Raw genomic sequence first — 17,556 nt, forward strand, 5'->3', positions numbered from 1 at the left:
CCAGGGCAAGCTAAAGCTCAGGCCGACCTCTCTGCCTTTCTGTAAATAAAAATCTCCCTCTGTTTACATATGTGTTGTACTTCTCTTTGCGTACACCTCTCCTCACCATTCTTCTCTCGACAAACATCAAACATTGCCTTTGCCCTCACAACATTGCTGCATCAACAGGAACATGCACATCCACATGAACTGCTGTTTGCATTTCAGCACATCTTGTGTGTAGTGCATAAACATTGCATGAAAATAAAGTTGTGACCTGTGCGGTGCGCAGACATACACATTGCATGAGGTTACATGTTGCATAAGATGAAAATAACAATTATATGTATCACATTTAGTTTTATAGCACTTAACGCCTTAAATGTTTCATTATTTTGACCAAAAGTGACTTTATTTTGCTTTTTTTTTTAAGGCTTATGTTCAAATTTCACTCCATCGTAAACCCTTCTAAAGCTTTTTCAACCAATTTGCTTCATGTTTTAAGTGGGAAAACCATTTTACCTCATCATTATGCCATATACAGTGTAGACCACATATAACGTAACCGTTTATAGTGCAGGACCGGATATAGTACGGTCTTTTCAGACTCCCATTTACCCTCCCATAGAACTCCACGTATACGCATACCGCTTACAGTGCAGCCGCGTGAGACGAAATACCGGTTATAATGCGGCTTCCGCAGGAAAATCTCGCTGACAAGGCCGGCAGCGAGCATGCTTCTCAATAAGGTGCGTGCTCTCGGCCGGCGTGTGCATTATTCAATGCATTAAAACTCTCGTTAATTCGGACTTATTTGGCCGCACATAGGTTAATTCGGACTACTTTCGGAGCTGGAGGAGCGCCTCAAATGTGCGACGCAAAAGAGCAAGAACGGCGCTAGCGCCCAACCGAAACGAAGAGGCGGAGTCCGCATCTCCACAGCCATCAGTTGAAAACGTACGTGAATGACAGCAACGCCGGAACGCTTCGAGCCTATTTGTGTCTTTAAAGCCTGTATTCTTGCGTTTACCGCTGCACATAACACCGTGTTGGCCGCGAGCTTTCGTAACTGCGTAGTCGTCATCCACGATCGCGTCGATAGCGGCCGCGGTTTTCTCCGCAGTGGTTGCAGCGAATAGTAGTTTCGTTTTTACACAGTACGTGCGCCGGCCGCATGCCTAAAAAACTGCGTAGTCGCCATCGATGATCGCATAGATAGTACCGCGATTTCGACCGCCAGTTTCAGCGAATGGTAGTTAATTCGTCCAGGCTTGGTGCGTGCGTCGGCGGCGTGCCTTCAGCACCGCAAAGTCGCCATTCATAATCGCGTCTATAGTGGTCTCGGTTTTTTCTGCAGCGGTTGCGGCAAACTATTGTTTCGTTTTGACTCTGTGCAAAGCTGTCGAACTTAAAGAGCACCGGCTACATCGCGATTATGTTTTCGCCAGCTCACTGGCGAAAACATAATCGCGATGTGCGCGCGATGGTACAAAGCGTGTCTACATGCTTGCATACGTGCAGGGCTTGAAAATCGTTGTTTTGGGTTTAGTGCGGTACCGCTTATAGTGCAGATATTCGCGACTCCGGCGACTTGCGTTATAAGCGGTCTACACTGTACATGTACTTGTCATTACTGCAAACGGTACAGACGCCGTTGTTCCAAATCTGGCAATAGGCGTAAGAAGCGCTCGATTCCAAAAAAAGTGGTCTTTGAGTGCCTACGAAGTGCTGCCTTTAGGTAGTAGACAATAGAGATTGCAATAAACATGCCCGTCCAGCGTTGACGAAATGGCTGCCATCTATGTTGTAGAACACGAAGACTGACATCTATGTAGTAAAACAAAAAAGAGTAAAATCACCACTGATTTCGAAACACTGGCACTGCAGCCGTCTATGTAGTCGAAGAAAAATGAAGTGGATGGGCTGAGTTCGTTCAAATCGCTTTGAAAACAGGATCATAACCATTGACGAGCTGAGCTCGTTCAAAGCAAGGTTAACCAGGATCACGTTGACGAGCTGAGCTCGTTCAAAGCAAGATTAACCAGGATCACGTTGACGAGCTGAGCTCGTTCAAAACACTTAAGGGTTTAAATAACCACTTCATGAAAGCTTTGCTTCACATGGAAAGACAGCTCAGCTCAGATTGTGATCTTAAAAAGCTTTGTTCACCCTACTGTGGAACTGTCACTGCTATTCAGCAGAATTGGTGTTTTTATGCAGAATCATACTGCTGGGAGACCCAATGCAGCGTTTTGCTAGGAGACAGTTGCCTGCTTCATAAACTTCATAGTTTGAGAAATACTTTCTTGCTGCTGCTGCTGCTCTAGCATGCACATTCCCCCACCTTGAGATTGATGTGCATCAAAGTAAATTACTTAATACTGTATCTCTGATGATTCCTCTTTGTTTGGCAATGCACCTGACAGTTTATCATGACGGCATACCAACTGGCTCAGATTCAGATGCCTTCAACCTGTTCATTTATCTCTGTGCAATATGGTGCAGGGCAATATGGTGATTGTACACTATTAAAGCAAAGCTTTCTTTGTGAACCCTCTTGGACTATCCTTACCATGGCTGGATGCTCCTGTATTGCTGAGTTGCTTACACTTAAAAAAAAAAATTTAATTACATGCCTGATGGTGGGATTGAACCTCAGTCCCCCAGCACAGCAACCCGATCCTCTAACCATTAGGCGACAACCACATGTATACAGCCAAAAAAAGCCAAAAAAAAGGCAAGGGCACATTCATCTCAGATAACGAGGGACACATTCTCTGCTGTGCCCCTACATGTTCATGTCTCATATGGCAGATTGTGTACTGAGATGCTATGCCTCAGAAACACCTCATTTTCTTGTGCTTTGCTGGCTTTCAGACAACATACTAGAGAGGAAACAACTCTATATATCTATAGATTACTTGGGAAAACTTAATGTTTGTCTGAAGTTACTGTCTGCGTTCACTACATTCAGGCTGTGATGGTGCCTCAAGGAGGGGGCCAAATGTGGATCTTTGGGGGCGAGTTCGCCAGCCCAACGAAGTCCCAGTTTTACCACTACAAGGACCTGTGGGTCTACCATATTGCAAGCCGGAGCTGGGAGCAGGTGAATGCTCCAAGAGGGCCCAGCGCACGCAGTGGTCATCGCATGGTGCAAGTGGGTCGTCAGTTACTGCTTTTTGGTGGCTTTCATGAGAGCATCAGGTCAGTTATGTGCATTGTTAATATTTTATGCTGAAAAGCAAAAATGGTCAGGTAGTAGGGAATGCGTACAGGGTTTTGCTTCAGTGGTGTGATATTCCATTGGCCATTGCGAAACTATCAAAAGGCTTTGTGCTGCAAAGCATGCTACTTTTTTTTTGAAGAAATGTCGAAGAGCAATGCGAAAGAAATGTGGGGTTAGCCGAGGTCCTTGATGATACGTAAATTGTAATATATATCCGCTTTACTGGTTAGTTACGATGCTCTATTCCTTACTCACTGTCCACCCAACCATTTCAAAAAGAATCTGACCGTAGTACACCTAGGGTTAGCACATATTTTTCAAATATTTTTTTTTATTCTTCTCCCCACCTTCAAGTGCTTTTCTTTTTTTCTATTTGTCCCAATTCCTTCAGGGTAGCGTGTAGGTGAATATACGTTGGCTAAACACTCTGCTTCTTTCCTCGAGTACAGCTGGGAATTGTATGTGCTCACACTTTCACATTTTAGTGGTGGCAAGAGGTACGCAAGCTCACAACACAAGTGGTCATGAGTAAATAAGATATTGAAAGATTGACTAAAAACGCGGGGCATTATTTGCTGCCGCCGTCAAATTTGTAGCACTCTCCATGTTGACAATTAGCCCTCTTCATGTTGAAAATTAGCCCAACTTACAGATTTAAGTCTTCTGTCTTGAAAGATGCAGTCGTCTTTGTCCATGAGCCATGCTGAATTTTCAACATCAACCCATGCCAACAAGTTCATTACCCTGTTTGTAACACTTTACCGCGCTTCTTGCTCCTTCGCTTACTATCTCTAGGTGGAACCATCTGACACTGTCTTCTTGCAACATTCCCATCAGCATAGGCTAACTTCCACGACAAAGGCCGGCCCTTAATCAGTTACAACTGTAAATGTTAACAGATAGAGTGCACCATTGCCCGAGTGCTTCTTAAGCATGTTATCACTTGGGGATAAATTCTACTGCTGTCCTACCCACATGCACTTTTAGAAATTAATTTCATTATCATCACAAGCTGCACACACTGGAGGAGCGCATGTGCGCATGCACCGCACAAAATCGCGCAAAATGCAATTGTATTATGACTAGTCCACAATGAAATGCGACGTGCAACACCTGACTTTCCAGTTACTGCAAATATAGCCACTCCTTTAAGAATAAAACCATGTCAAGCATTGCGCTCAAGTGTCACTCGAATGTTAGATTTTCTCAAAACTGTTTAAGGCGAAGCTTTTTTCGGCTCTTTCTCTGGGTTTGGCGTTCATTGTTTTCTCGTTGAGTATATTTATAGATATATATAGACAACTTTGGAATCCACATTGAAGAACATAACAAATTTATTTTTTACATTTTGGGTGGAAACCATCCTTCATCCAAAATTCATTATATAAAGGGCAGTCCCCTGCTAAAACATCAGAAATTAATTTGTTGTGTTTTTCAACAATGATTTCTTGAAATACCTATACATTTGCCAGAAACTCTTTTATCTATATACAATCGGTCCTCGATATATCATACTCGGTTACATCCCCTTGGAAATCCCATGCAAAAGTATCGAGATGTACATGCTACGCGTGTACTACTTTGTCTACTATGATGTCTCGTCTTTGTTGATTTCTAGCAAAGATGTCGCTTGTGCACTGCATCTAAGCCTGGTACAGCTGCAGACTAGGAATGATGGATGTTATCCACGTTGCTGTGAACAGGTTAAACATCGCCATGTGCATTAGAAAAGTGGTTGACAAGAACTTTAAATACATTTTTGTTGAACTGTTATGAATCGTAATGAACCAGTTTAAGCCATTTTAATTATTTAATTCTAGACCTGAACCCAAACCAGACCATAATGTATGAACTGTAACCTGAACCGAACGGAAGCGAGTTCCACTTCGACACCCTGTGAACCGCTGCTAAATGAAGGGAAGTTTGACAAGATGGCAATGCACACAGTTGCACTGTTGTCAAACTTGTCTGATGTTTTTTTCACTGAGAGACACACCTTGATTCAAAACTAACTACAGTATAGACCACTTATAACGTAACCGCTTATAGTGCAGGACCGGATATAATACGGTCTTTTCAGCTCCCTGAAGTATTGTTTTGTGCTTTTATCGGGAAGCGGGCGTTTGCCAGCGTGGGGCAGTTTCGTTGGTGGGACTGGGACAGCGCCACTGCTTCCCTCTGCGCCGCAGCGTGCAAGGTCAACACATTACTAGAAAATAGAGGAAGCATAAATGAGAAGCGTTCACTGCCATTTTCTACGCGTGGCTACGGTAGCGCGTGGCTGAGACGTCGGCACGTACACGCATGTTTCGGCGCAACGCAGAATCGGCGACCTTGCCATGTGAGAGAGGGTGAAATCTCTGCCGCATTTTCTTTTTCTTTTTTTTTTTTTTTTTTTTCCCGTGTGCGACATTGAGGGGTCTCTCCTAAGCTTTTACTCTATGGCGGTGCCGGAGCAATGCCGGTCGGAGGCATCGCCGCGTGATTTGGCGTGCTGCCGAGAGCATTGTCGGTGTGTGGTATGTTTGAATTAACCGTCACAAATGTTTCGCATTCGAATTACCAGGCGTTTTTGCCCATTGGAATACACTTCACTTTGACGGGACCACAGCGTGTTCTAATTAACGTGATTCGACTGTAAATTGAATGCAAACGTTCTAGCCGCATTCCTCAACTGTCGCATACACGTGGCGGCTTGGTGCACATGTTTTGCGTATGTGCGGGCCTTGAAAATTGTTGGTTTGGTTATAGTGTGGTACCGCTTATAGTGCGGATATTCGCGACTCCGGGGACTTATGTTATAAGTGGTCTACACTTTAGCTTAACGACAAGCCTTTACCAAACCTGGAAATGACCAGTTATTAAGTAAAAATACAAGCCTTGCTAGAGATCTAGCAAAGTATGATTTATAGGTTTGGTCTGCTTGCAGTGGACATTTATTATGGAAGTTGTATCTATTACATAGCATCCTGTACTTCAGTGGTTCTCAGCCATGGATGTGCTGGGGACCCCTTGTGGACCGGTGCAAGTGATGGGGGACCCCCTACAGCGACGGGGCAGGGGGGGGGGGGAGTCAGAGGTTTATTTTCGTTTTGCCGAACAAAATTGGCACTGAACTTTGTTGAGTGTTTTATTTTTTTATTATCTTGTGCGGATTGCTACCGCAGTTCCTGGAACAGGGAATGAGTCAAGGCTAAACTGGCCTCCAAGAAACGCGCAATTTTTAGTTTTTTTTTTCTTTTTTTAGGAGTGTGCGAATATCGGAAGTTTTCAAATACGAATCGAATATCGAATAATGATATGCACATGCACTTATTAGCAAGTTTGGTTCATTTGGTATGTTGTAACATTGCAATTACATTGTCAATGTTACAAAACTAGACTAGTAAGCCATTATACTAAAACATTTTGCATTTGGCTCATGTTAACTTGGAAATTCCTACTAGCTGACCTTGCCAACCTGTGCCTTATTATGCCGCATGAAATGTCCTTAATCTCGGAGGCACTTGAGCCTGTGCCAGTCATCACTCATTGCACTTGCTGTCAAACAATAAGCTCAGAATTGGGGGTGGCGCTGCAGAAGACAGAAAAAAAAAGTGTGCACCCTCACTGACCGCAAACCCGTGTGCCTTGCAACTGAGAGGCTGGCTTTCCCGCAAAGTTTAGACATTTAGTAGCTAAGTGTGCTTTATAGGCTCAGCGCGAAATTATCACAAAATTCAGCATAGTATTATTAGATTAGATAGAAACAAATGCTAAGAACCATGTTTGCTCCCGCACAGCCAGCAATATATTCGATTTGATTCGAATAATCGTATCCAACCGAATATTCATATCTATTGTTCGAATAGAATTCAAATATTAAAATTTAATATTCGATAATATTCAAACTTTTAGAAAAAAATCATGAGCCATTCTTTTCTGTGAAGGTGGATGGCCAGCAAAGCGCATGCGGGACGCCATGCAAGATGACCATCGTCGTGATGGCCGCCAGCGATGATTGCATTCTCGTCTCATTCCTGCTGTCGCTCTTCATAGGCACGTTGCCCCTCGGGAGGCCGGACTATACGCGGCCTCCCCATTACGACGACAGAAGAGAAGTGAAATTCAAAATGAAGAGCGGCAACTTGTCTTTCTGGTTTTTTATATACATTCGTGTGGACGACAGGACTGCTGCCCCAAGGAGCTGAAGGAAACTAGACACGCGTGGTGTTTTGACGGCACCGCCGCCATAGGAGAGCGGAAAGAAAGGAAACTAGATACGCAAGCACTTGGAACGCCGACAAAGAGAGGGTGGTGCAAATGTAGGCATGGCCGACGCGGGTCGCACAGCGGCAAATCTTTGAGAAACCTTTATCTACCTGGGAGTCTACTGATCTTAAAAACTGTGCCTATTGATAACTAATCTACTCAAAGTGGATATCCAAGTGATGAGGCATATGAGCTTTTGAATAGAATGAAACGATTTTCATCAAATTCGTTACCTTGAGTTTTTGCACATGCAGAACAAAAATGCACCGAAGCTTAGCCATAAACAGCTTTGCTGTAATATTCACACACACCCTTTTTGTGGGCGTGGGTTCCGCTGGCCCCCATTTGAGAACCACTGCTGTACTTCATTATACTGAAGGGACACTTCATTTTTGTTGATGTGCTTTTTTTTTAGAAAAGCTGCCGCAGTTGCTTTGCAAGCTGTGTGTTAGTTGGCAGGTGGCCCCCACTTATTGCTCTTGTTGGCAGGGACTACCGTTACTTCAACGATGTGTACCTGTTCAACTTGGATCTGCGAGCATGGACCAAAGTGGAGTGCAGCAACTCTGGGCCTTCACCGCGTTCGGGCTGCCAGCTGTTGCCAGTGGCTGAAGGAAAAGTTCTTCTTTATGGTGGTTATTCACGTGAAAAAGTCAAGAAGGACTTGGATGAGGGAAAGGCTCACACAGACATGTTCCTTCTCCAGACTGACAGTGAGTGTTCAAGCCCTTCATATTGGCAGATTTAGTGATTCCTCAAGTGTTTGCCATATTTGCAGCCTACCGGGTGAGATGTTGGATGATGCTCATTGCCAAATGCATTTGCCAGCAAGTGTGTGTGTCAAAATTGGTTCACTTAAGCGTGATCGTGACAGCTGTGTTTTTGTGGCAGACAAAAGCATAGTTGGAATAGTGAGTTCGCATCGGGCAATATAGTTTGTATATGGGACTAGTGTATGCATATAGAAAGCAGTATGTGGTGTCTGCTGGTCCATTCCTCTTCTGTTTGCAGTCTTGCACCACAACACAGCCTCAGCAGTAAACCAGACCACCTTTCTTTCAGCTGTTTAGATGTTTTCCCCAGCATGCAGATAAAAACTATTCATAACAGCTGCCTGCAGCAAAGGAGAAGTAGCCATGATAGTAAAATGCATTGTAATGTAGGCCTTTTAACCCATTGTCACATCTGAAAAAAATAAAGAGTGCAAAATTGGAGTTATTTTTAGAACTCTCAATTGGCAGTTGTTGCAAGGGTTCTTCACACAAATAAAGGCTGTAAAAGACATAAAGGCAAAGATGGGACGATTCTTCACATTTATGTCTATATTTGTGTTACTGGCTTATTTGTGTTGTCACATGCCAACTTGCCAAATTCTTTGCCTTGTATGACCTTTGTTGCACTGTTGCGAGAGAAATGCATATTGGAAGCCATAGTTATAAAAGGCAGGGTGTCGGAACGAAATGTTTTTCATTCTGGTTGTAGTTTCGTTCCACTGGCAAAAGTTCCGTTCCGGAAAAAAATGATCCGTAACGGGGTTCATGACGGTTTTGGTTTGCATGCAAGCATTTTTGAAGCAAAGTAATGATGAAAATATTTTTTTTTCTAATTTGAGAGTAAATTTCTCAATATTTATGTTTCTGAATGTATTTCTGAAATATTTTTTCTCTCAGTTTATTTGTTTATGCGTGTGGTATGCGTGTGGTTTATGCGTGATGTAGCTGACGGCGAGGGCTTGCACTAGTTGTCTCGTCCTCGGTGAAGTTGTTCTTGCTTCGTGCTATTCGGGCTATTATGAATTATGAAGTCTGAAGTCATGCTCAGTGCCTTGAGTCAAGGCATTGAACATGATCTCAGAAGCAGCACGTAATTCAGTGTACTCGCCGAAATGCGAGACCGCTGTTCCGGTGTATAGTATTTCCTTAGTCATATCCTTATCCTTAGTTTCCTTAATTTCCTTATCCTTAGTCATATATTTCAGCAGTCACTGTCAACAGGAGAGCTGCCGAATGATTGGAAAGTTGGCAAAATCAAATCCATCTTCAATTCAGGTGACAAGAGCGATGTGAATAATTACCGTCCCATATCCCTAACAAGCATTCCCTGCAAGTTACTCGAACACATCATATTTACTAATGTCGTTCACCACTTAGAATGTAAAAACTTCTTTTTTAAACATCAACATGGATTCAGAAATGGCCTTTCATGTGAGACACAACTAATCGAATTCACTACGGATCTTTTTCAAAATATGGATGACAATGCTCAGACTGACTCAATCTTCATACACTTTTCTAAAGCATTTGATCGCGTTGCTCACTGTCGCCTCATTTCTAAACTCTCATGCTTAAACCTTCACGAACTAACAATTTCTTGGATAAGAAACTTTTTGTCTTTTTGAAAGCAGTCCACTGTCCATTGACCAGTATTCTTCCCCTTTCAGTAACGTAACATCAGGCATACCTCAGGGAAGTGTCCTTGGACCCTTACTCTTCCTGATTTATATCAATGACTTGCCATCTAACATTACATCCAGTGTTCGACTGTTCGCAGATGACTGCGTTATCTACCGTCAAATCCGCTTCCCCGCTGATCATATCGCTCTTCAACATGACCTTCAATGTGTCACTAACTGGTGTTTGGATTGGCAAATGACCCTGAACACTAACAATGGAATCTAATGACATTTACTCGCAAAAAATCCTACTCTATTTTCAGTTACTCACTTGGCAATAGTATCGTTGCTCGCATATCTTCATACAAGTACCTTGGCATCCTTTTAACACCGAGCCTTTCATGGTCATCCCACATTGAAAAAATAATGGCTAAAGCGTCGCACACTCTTGGATATCTAAACGTAACCTTCGCAGCGCTCCTTCTTTCACCAGAAAGATAGCCTACTGAACATTAGTGCAACCCCAGCTCGAATTCGCAGCTTCTATATGGTCACCTCATCAGGCATATCTAATCCACCTTCTCGAGTCGATTCAAAACCGCGCTGCACGTTTCATTGCCAGAGATTATATCCCATTTTCGAGTGTAACTAACATCAAGTTGTCGTCACTTTCATCTTTGGAATCACGCAGGAATATAGTGTTGCTTTGTCTTCTGCACAAAATCATGCACAATGTACATCTGCTTTACCGCTCGTTCGTTCCTCTCGCACATCTAGACGTCTGCATAATCATCTTGGTTTCCAACGCATCTTCGGACACATCAATGCATTCAACTGCTCAGCTTTGCCACGTGTCATTGCGCTGTGGAATGGTCTTCCTGATAACATTGCTGACATGAATGACCCAGTAACCTTCAGACAAAAAATCAGTGCAATATTTGGCTAGTACTTCGCTAAAAATCAGTGTCTGTTTTAGTTTTGTTGTTCTTAACTTCATTGTTGTGTATTTATGTAAGCATTTGTGCTAAGATTGTTTGATTTACTGCATACTGGAAAGCTAACAACTGTTAGTTTACCTTCCTTTCTTTTTGTTTTTATTTTGCGTTCTTTGTTTAGTATTTGATTCTCGTTGTGTTCTTATTTATGCAGCCGTATAAGATGTTTTTGCTCCACAATTGTTACTCCTTCTGGAGCCTGTGAGGTATATGAAATAAAAAAATTTTTAAAAAGTAACAACGCGTTGTACCCGTAAAAAACGAAACGATGCACGCAAGCCCTGGGGGTTTTGCTCCAATGCCGATCTGCTAGTGCACCGAGAGGCTGGCTTAGATTAGTGGAGCACTCGACTGACTATTGCTCCTACTATCGCTGCCCGAGATACGTGCTAATTCTCATGTTGCCTGACATCGGTTGTTGTGGATGGCCCACGTTCCCCTTGAACCGAAAACTGATCAAAAATATTTCGGTTTCGCTCAGAAACAAAATTATAAATAACGTTTCGGTTACGTTTTCATTCCTGTCAAAAATATCGTTCTTTTTCGTGTTTGGTTTTTGTTTTCGTTCCTTTCCGACACGCTGATAAAAGGCATTGACTATACATGAGTGAGCAACATATCAGTGGCTCAGAGAATTGAACAGCTAGTAAAAGAAGTTGTCAACACAAGCATTTGTTGTCTAATGACATATTTCGTTTGTCTATATCTTTTCTAGCTCCTGCAAAAAAGGCATGACCTTTTATTGTTATACAATTATCAGACTTATAAATCGAGGTTTGGTCTTGTTGATTTGACATTTTCGTTGGTTTACAGTGCAAAACTGCAGAAGCAGAGAGGAAGGACACAGAGTGAGTGCTAATTTAAACAGATTGTTTATTGGAAATGGATACAGATATGTATAGCGAAAGACAATGCTCAAAGCAAGGATGACATGCAACACTAGACCACATTTAGGAAAGATAATTGTTTTTCTGATTGCAATAGATAGCTTTGTTGTGTTCAGGCATATACTGTATTTGCACGATACATGCACTTGCATAATAATTGCACGGCAAACTTTGCTCTTCAGTATTAGTTTTTTTTTCTCATAGTAATCGCACCCCCAACTTAGTTCCCATGCAGTCCTGCGAACAAATGGCCGTACTGTAGTTTCTCAGTTCACTCACTGCGGCTGATGACTAAAGCACATGCCACTAAGAGCCATGCTCTTGGTGGAAAAATGAATGCTCCCTGCCGCGGTGCCATTGCGACAGGCAATCAATACGACACCTAGACAATTGCGCAGCTTGGAGTAAGTAAATTGGTGAGCTGTACACTAGTCCTAACTTTAAAACGAAGCTTTCGTTGTCTATCTACCCGTGATTTGGTGTGTTGTCAATGTAGTTGTCTGCTATCTCACCCTCACCATGTAGAAGCTCTCGCTATCAGGGATACAATCACTTTCACGAGGTCTCGCATGACTTGGCACCAGACAGACACATCGCCATATTTGTACTTTCCAGATACGCTAGCACTGCGTTGCAGATTTTCTCCAAAGCTGTAGAGTAGAGTGGTGATGGGTTACCAGCTTAAGCGGTTTCTGCAGCTTTCAGCACTTTTCGCAATGGCGACAAACGATCTACGGGCGAAAAAAAATTCTTATATTCCTTGTGGCGCAATACAAAAGTCACGGAAAATTTACTTAAGGTTAAAAAAATGAAATAAGTGCGATAAACCTGACGATTGGGAGAATGTGAGCAACGAAACAGTTATGGTGCAGTGAGTATTTCAGGAAAGAATTTTCTCATGCAGTTTCGGTTGGTGTACGTTTCCAATGTTGCGCTGCATTCAGTGTTTCTACTTCACTGTTATAGTAAAACATTGTTACTAAGAACACCACATTAACGAACTTTTCAGATTAATGAACTTTTCAGAAATGTCCTGCTGGCTGCTTATAGTTTCAATGTAAAAATATTTCAGTACTACGAACTTCAGAATACCGAACAGTTCAGAATAACTATTATTATTCAGTTTCCGTGTCATGTTAAAAACGCCTCAATCATCATCATCAGCCTCTGTTTATGTCCACTGCAGAATGAAGCCCTCTCCCTGTGATCTCCAATTACCCCTGTCTTGCGCTAGCTGATTCCAGCTTGCGCCTGCAAATTTCCTAACTTCATCACCCCACCTAGTTTTCTGCCGTCCTCGACTGTGCTTCCCTTCTCATGGTATCCATTCTGTAACTCTAATGGTCCACCGGTTATCCGTCCTACGCATTACATGGCCATTACATGGCCTCCATTTTTTCCGTTTAATGCCAACTAGAATATCAGTTATCCCCGTTCTCTGATCCACACCGCTCTCCTGTTTCTTAACGTTAGGCCTAACATTTTTCAGGCCTAACATTTTTCGTTCCATCGCTCTTTGTGCGCTCCTTAACTTGTTCTTGAGCTTCTTCGTTAACCTCTAAGTTTCTGCCCCATATGTTAGTACCGGTAGAATGCAATGATTGTATACTTTTTTTTTCAACGACAGTGGTAAGCTTCCATGGAATGGTAATTTGGAAGCCCATAAAAACATGGACACGAGAAGAAACGAAGACGAAGTGTCCATGTTTTTATGCGCTTCCAAATTAACATTCCATGATGACAGACCAACAAGCCCACGTCGCCACTCTCGTAAGCTCCCAGTCAGGATTTGGCAATGCCTGCCGTATGCACTCCAACCCAATATTATTCTTCTGTAAATTTCTTTCTCGTGATCAGGGTCCCCCGTGAGTAATTGACCTAGATAAACGTACTCCTTTACAGACTCTAGAGGCTGACTGGCGATCCTGAATTCTTGTTCCCTTGCCAGGCTATTGAACATTATCTTTGACTTCTGCATATTCATCTTCAATATAATTCTTACACTTTCTCAATTAAGGTCCTCAATCATTTGCTGTAATTTGTCTCCATTGTTGCTGAATAGGACAGTGTCATTTGCAAACCAAAGGTTGCTGAGATATTCGCCATTGATCCTCACTCCTAAGCCTTCCCAATCTAAGAGCTTGAATTAGAGCACTGCACGGGCCGGATTTTTCGGCCCGAGCCCGGCCCGCTTTACAAGGCCCGAGCCCAGCCCGGGCCCGTAATACAGAGCCCGAGCCCGGCCCGGGCCCGGGCGTACATGACCGAGACCAGCCCGGGCCCGGGCGTTCATTACTTAGCTTAGCTAGGGCCAGCGTGTGCATGACCAGGCCCGGCCTGTAAGAGAAAAAAAAATCTTTTTTTACTTACAGATTCTACCGTATCTTTCAGCCTCACGTTCTCGAGGTTTAATCAGCTGCAGTATATAAGCAATAAAAGACCGACCCACGGGAATATAAGTAATCCCACGAGAACATCAGTAATCCGGCCCATTGCCTGTGCTGCTATTTTTCCGCTGGTGCCCATGCACTTACCTTGATTTGTACGATATGGTTCTATGATGTCATTTAGTATGCAAATATACAGGGTGTTTCATTTTAGCTGAACCAAATTTTTAAAAATTGCCTGTTGCAGATTGCACAATTATATAATAATCCTTGATCTAAACTACTCGATGAGGCGGTCATTACTTCCAAGAGAAAACAGAACGCCTAATTGAATAATTAACATAATTACGCTAATTAACTTTTTCATTATTATTTTACGGCACATCTTTCAATCTACGAATTATAGCCGCTGAGTTCGTAGGCGTATCCACTTGGAACGAATTCTCAGGACTGAACCAGTTTCGAGATAATAATTTTCAAAGTGTCCGACGAAATCAATCAAATCAAATCAATTTATTCTCCAATTTACATGCTTGACGGTCATTTTGGACTAAAAGCTACATACGTAGCTTGACGTGACCCAAAACACCAGGCAAGGCAATAGTACGTCAGCAAACAGTGTGCGCACATGTACACTAATTAACATATATTTCCAGCTGTCGCTGGAATTGCTCGCGGACGAAATAGCTATGAACGGAAAAACAGAATATTTCCGTCACGGTGAGTAAAGAGAATATGGAAAAGTTTTAACAGAATGCATTTTAAACCACACTACAATAGCAATCATCATCATCATCAGCCTATACAATGGAAATACTAGCTATACAAAACAAGACAACACCAGCTATACAACATAGCATGAGACTGAATTTTACAAGATTAACATTTGCTAATAAAACGAAACAGGGTGTACATTATTACTCAGAGCCATACACAAAGGCAGAATGATAATCACATCAGATAAATTACAAGCTACCAACGTATGGGCTGAGTTCTTTCTTACTGAAATTATCGACATTTTTGTATTTGTTCAAAGTGAATGGTAGGTTATGCATTAACAACTGATGCTTATAGAGTGTTCTGAAGTATGGAATTGACCATATCTCAGAATATCTTGTGTTCGCATTAATGCTTCACATTAATATTTGCATTAGTGATAATTGTTTTATGTAGTTCCTAGCTAATTCTGACGCGGCTGGCCTAATGGATGGGGAAAACGCGTAATTGAATATTTAACATAATTACGCTAATTAACTTTTTAACTATTCATTTTACTGCACATCTTTCAATCTACGAATTATAGCCGCTGAGTTCGCAAGATGTATCCACTTGGAATGAATTGTCAGGACTGAACCACTTTCGAGATATTAATTTTCAAAGTGTCCGACGAAATCAATCAAATCAAATCAATTTATTCTCCAATTTACATGCTTGACGGTCATTTTGGACTAAAAGCTACATACGTAGCTTGACGTGACCCAAAACACCAGGCAAGGCAATAGTACGTCAGCAAACAGTGTGCGCACATGTACACTAATTAACATATATTTCCAGCTGTCGCTGGAATTGCTCACGGACGAAATAGCTATGAACGGAAAAACAGAATATTTCCGTCACGGTGAGTAAAGAGAATATGGAAAAGTTTTAACAGAATGCATTTTAAACCACACTACAATAGCAATCATCATCATCAGCCTATACAATGGAAATACTAGCTATACAAAACAAGACAACACCAGCTATACAACATAGCATGAGACTGAATTTTACAAGATTAACATTTGCTAATAAAACGAAACAGGGTGTACATTATTACTCAGAGCCATACACAAAGGCAGAATGATAATCACATCAGATATATTACAAGCTACCAACGTATGGGCTGAGTTCTTTCTTACTGAAATTATCGACATTTTTGTATTTGTTCAAAGTGAATGGTAGGTTATGCATTAACAACTGATGCTTATAGAGTGTTCTGAAGTATGGAATTGACCATATCTCAGAATATCTTGTGTTCGCATTAATGCTTCACATTAATATTTGCATTAGTGATAATTGTTTTATGTAGTTCCTAGCTAATTCTGACGCGGCTGGCCTAATGGATGGGGAAAACGCGTAATTGAATATTTAACATAATTACGCTAATTAACTTTTTAACTATTCATTTTACTGCACATCTTTCAATCTACGAATTATAGCCGCTGAGTTCGCAAGACGTATCCACTTGGAATGAATTGTCAGGACTGAACCAGTTTCGAGATATTAATTTTCAAAGTGTCCGACGAAATGAATGGGCGTTCCAGGTAACTTTTTGAGGAAAACGCTGTTTTATGCATTGAAGCACAAAAGTAACTGGCCTTAGCGCTCAAATAATGCAATAGTATCGACACTGGTAATAGTGCAATCGCAAAAGCGGTAACACGGAAATGGTTTGAGGAGTGGTTCTTTGTATAATTTATTTTTCCTTACGCGGAAGCAATGTTTGTTTTTGTGGAAAATAAAAATAGCGTAGCACTGCTGGCGCAATGCTAAAGAGACAGCAGACCTAATGGGCACCTAGTTAGTCCTGGCTTTTGGGCTAGGCTAAGCACTACCAAGTCATCCCAAGCATTCCCTGTAATTAAGTTATAATTGATTGAATATCGATTAGCTATTGGCTTTCTATATTCTATCGCAAGATATTGGCCACGTATTTGGGCTAGGCTAAGCACTACCAAGTCACCTACAGAAGTTTCCGGAATTTATTGGTTATTGATCAATTATCGACTAGCTATTGATTTGCTATCAATTGCCTATCGATGACTGATTAAGTTTAAGTAGTCCCCACCATTCTTAGCTAGACTTATCCAGGCTTAGCTTCGCTAGTTCAAAGGTGTATGTGCCATTGCGCTTGGACCCTTTCTACACTGCTACCAGGATCGGCACACTTTTTTTGGATTCAGCAGACACATTGCGCCCGGCTGAAACAGCTTGGCTGTTAAAATGAGAACATCATCTGTTTTACTATTTTCTTCGATAAGATACACAGTCATCCGGTAAGATATACAGTCAAGAGAGCGGTGTGGATCAGAGAACGGGGATAACCGATATTCTAGTTGACATTAAGCGGGAAAAATGAAGCTGGGCAGGCCATGTAAGCCATGTAATACGTAGGATGGATAACCGATGGACCATCAGAGCTACAGAATGGATACGAAGAGAAGGGAAGCGCAGTCTAGGACGGCAGAAAACTAGGTGGTGTGATGAAGTTAGAAAATTCGCAGGCGCAAATTGGAATCACCTATTGCAAGACAGGGTTAATGGGAGATCGCAGGGAGAGGCCTTCGTCCTGCAGTGGACATAAATATAGGCTGATGATGATGATGAAAGTCATTTTTCACGTGTGACTTCAGCTTGGCACAGAATGCATTGAACCATGCAATGCATAACGGTTGCGTGT

At 42.1% G+C, this 17,556-nt stretch overlaps 1 protein-coding gene across 2 annotated transcripts in view; it reads left to right on the forward strand.

Moving 5' to 3' along the window:
* Positions 1–17,556, forward strand: part of LOC119436124 (kelch domain-containing protein 4-like) — a 50,872-nt gene that overhangs the window by 4,804 nt on the left and 28,512 nt on the right. For both annotated transcript variants that reach the window (XM_037702882.2, XM_037702884.2), the window contains exons 5-6: positions 2,954–3,183; positions 7,946–8,169. In XM_037702882.2, coding sequence (XP_037558810.1) covers positions 2,954–3,183; positions 7,946–8,169 — 454 coding nt within the window. The remainder of the gene's footprint in view (positions 1–2,953; positions 3,184–7,945; positions 8,170–17,556) is intronic.

Source organism: Dermacentor silvarum, chromosome 1, assembly GCF_013339745.2.
Source record: "Dermacentor silvarum isolate Dsil-2018 chromosome 1, BIME_Dsil_1.4, whole genome shotgun sequence".
Lineage (NCBI taxonomy): Eukaryota > Metazoa > Arthropoda > Arachnida > Ixodida > Ixodidae > Dermacentor > Dermacentor silvarum.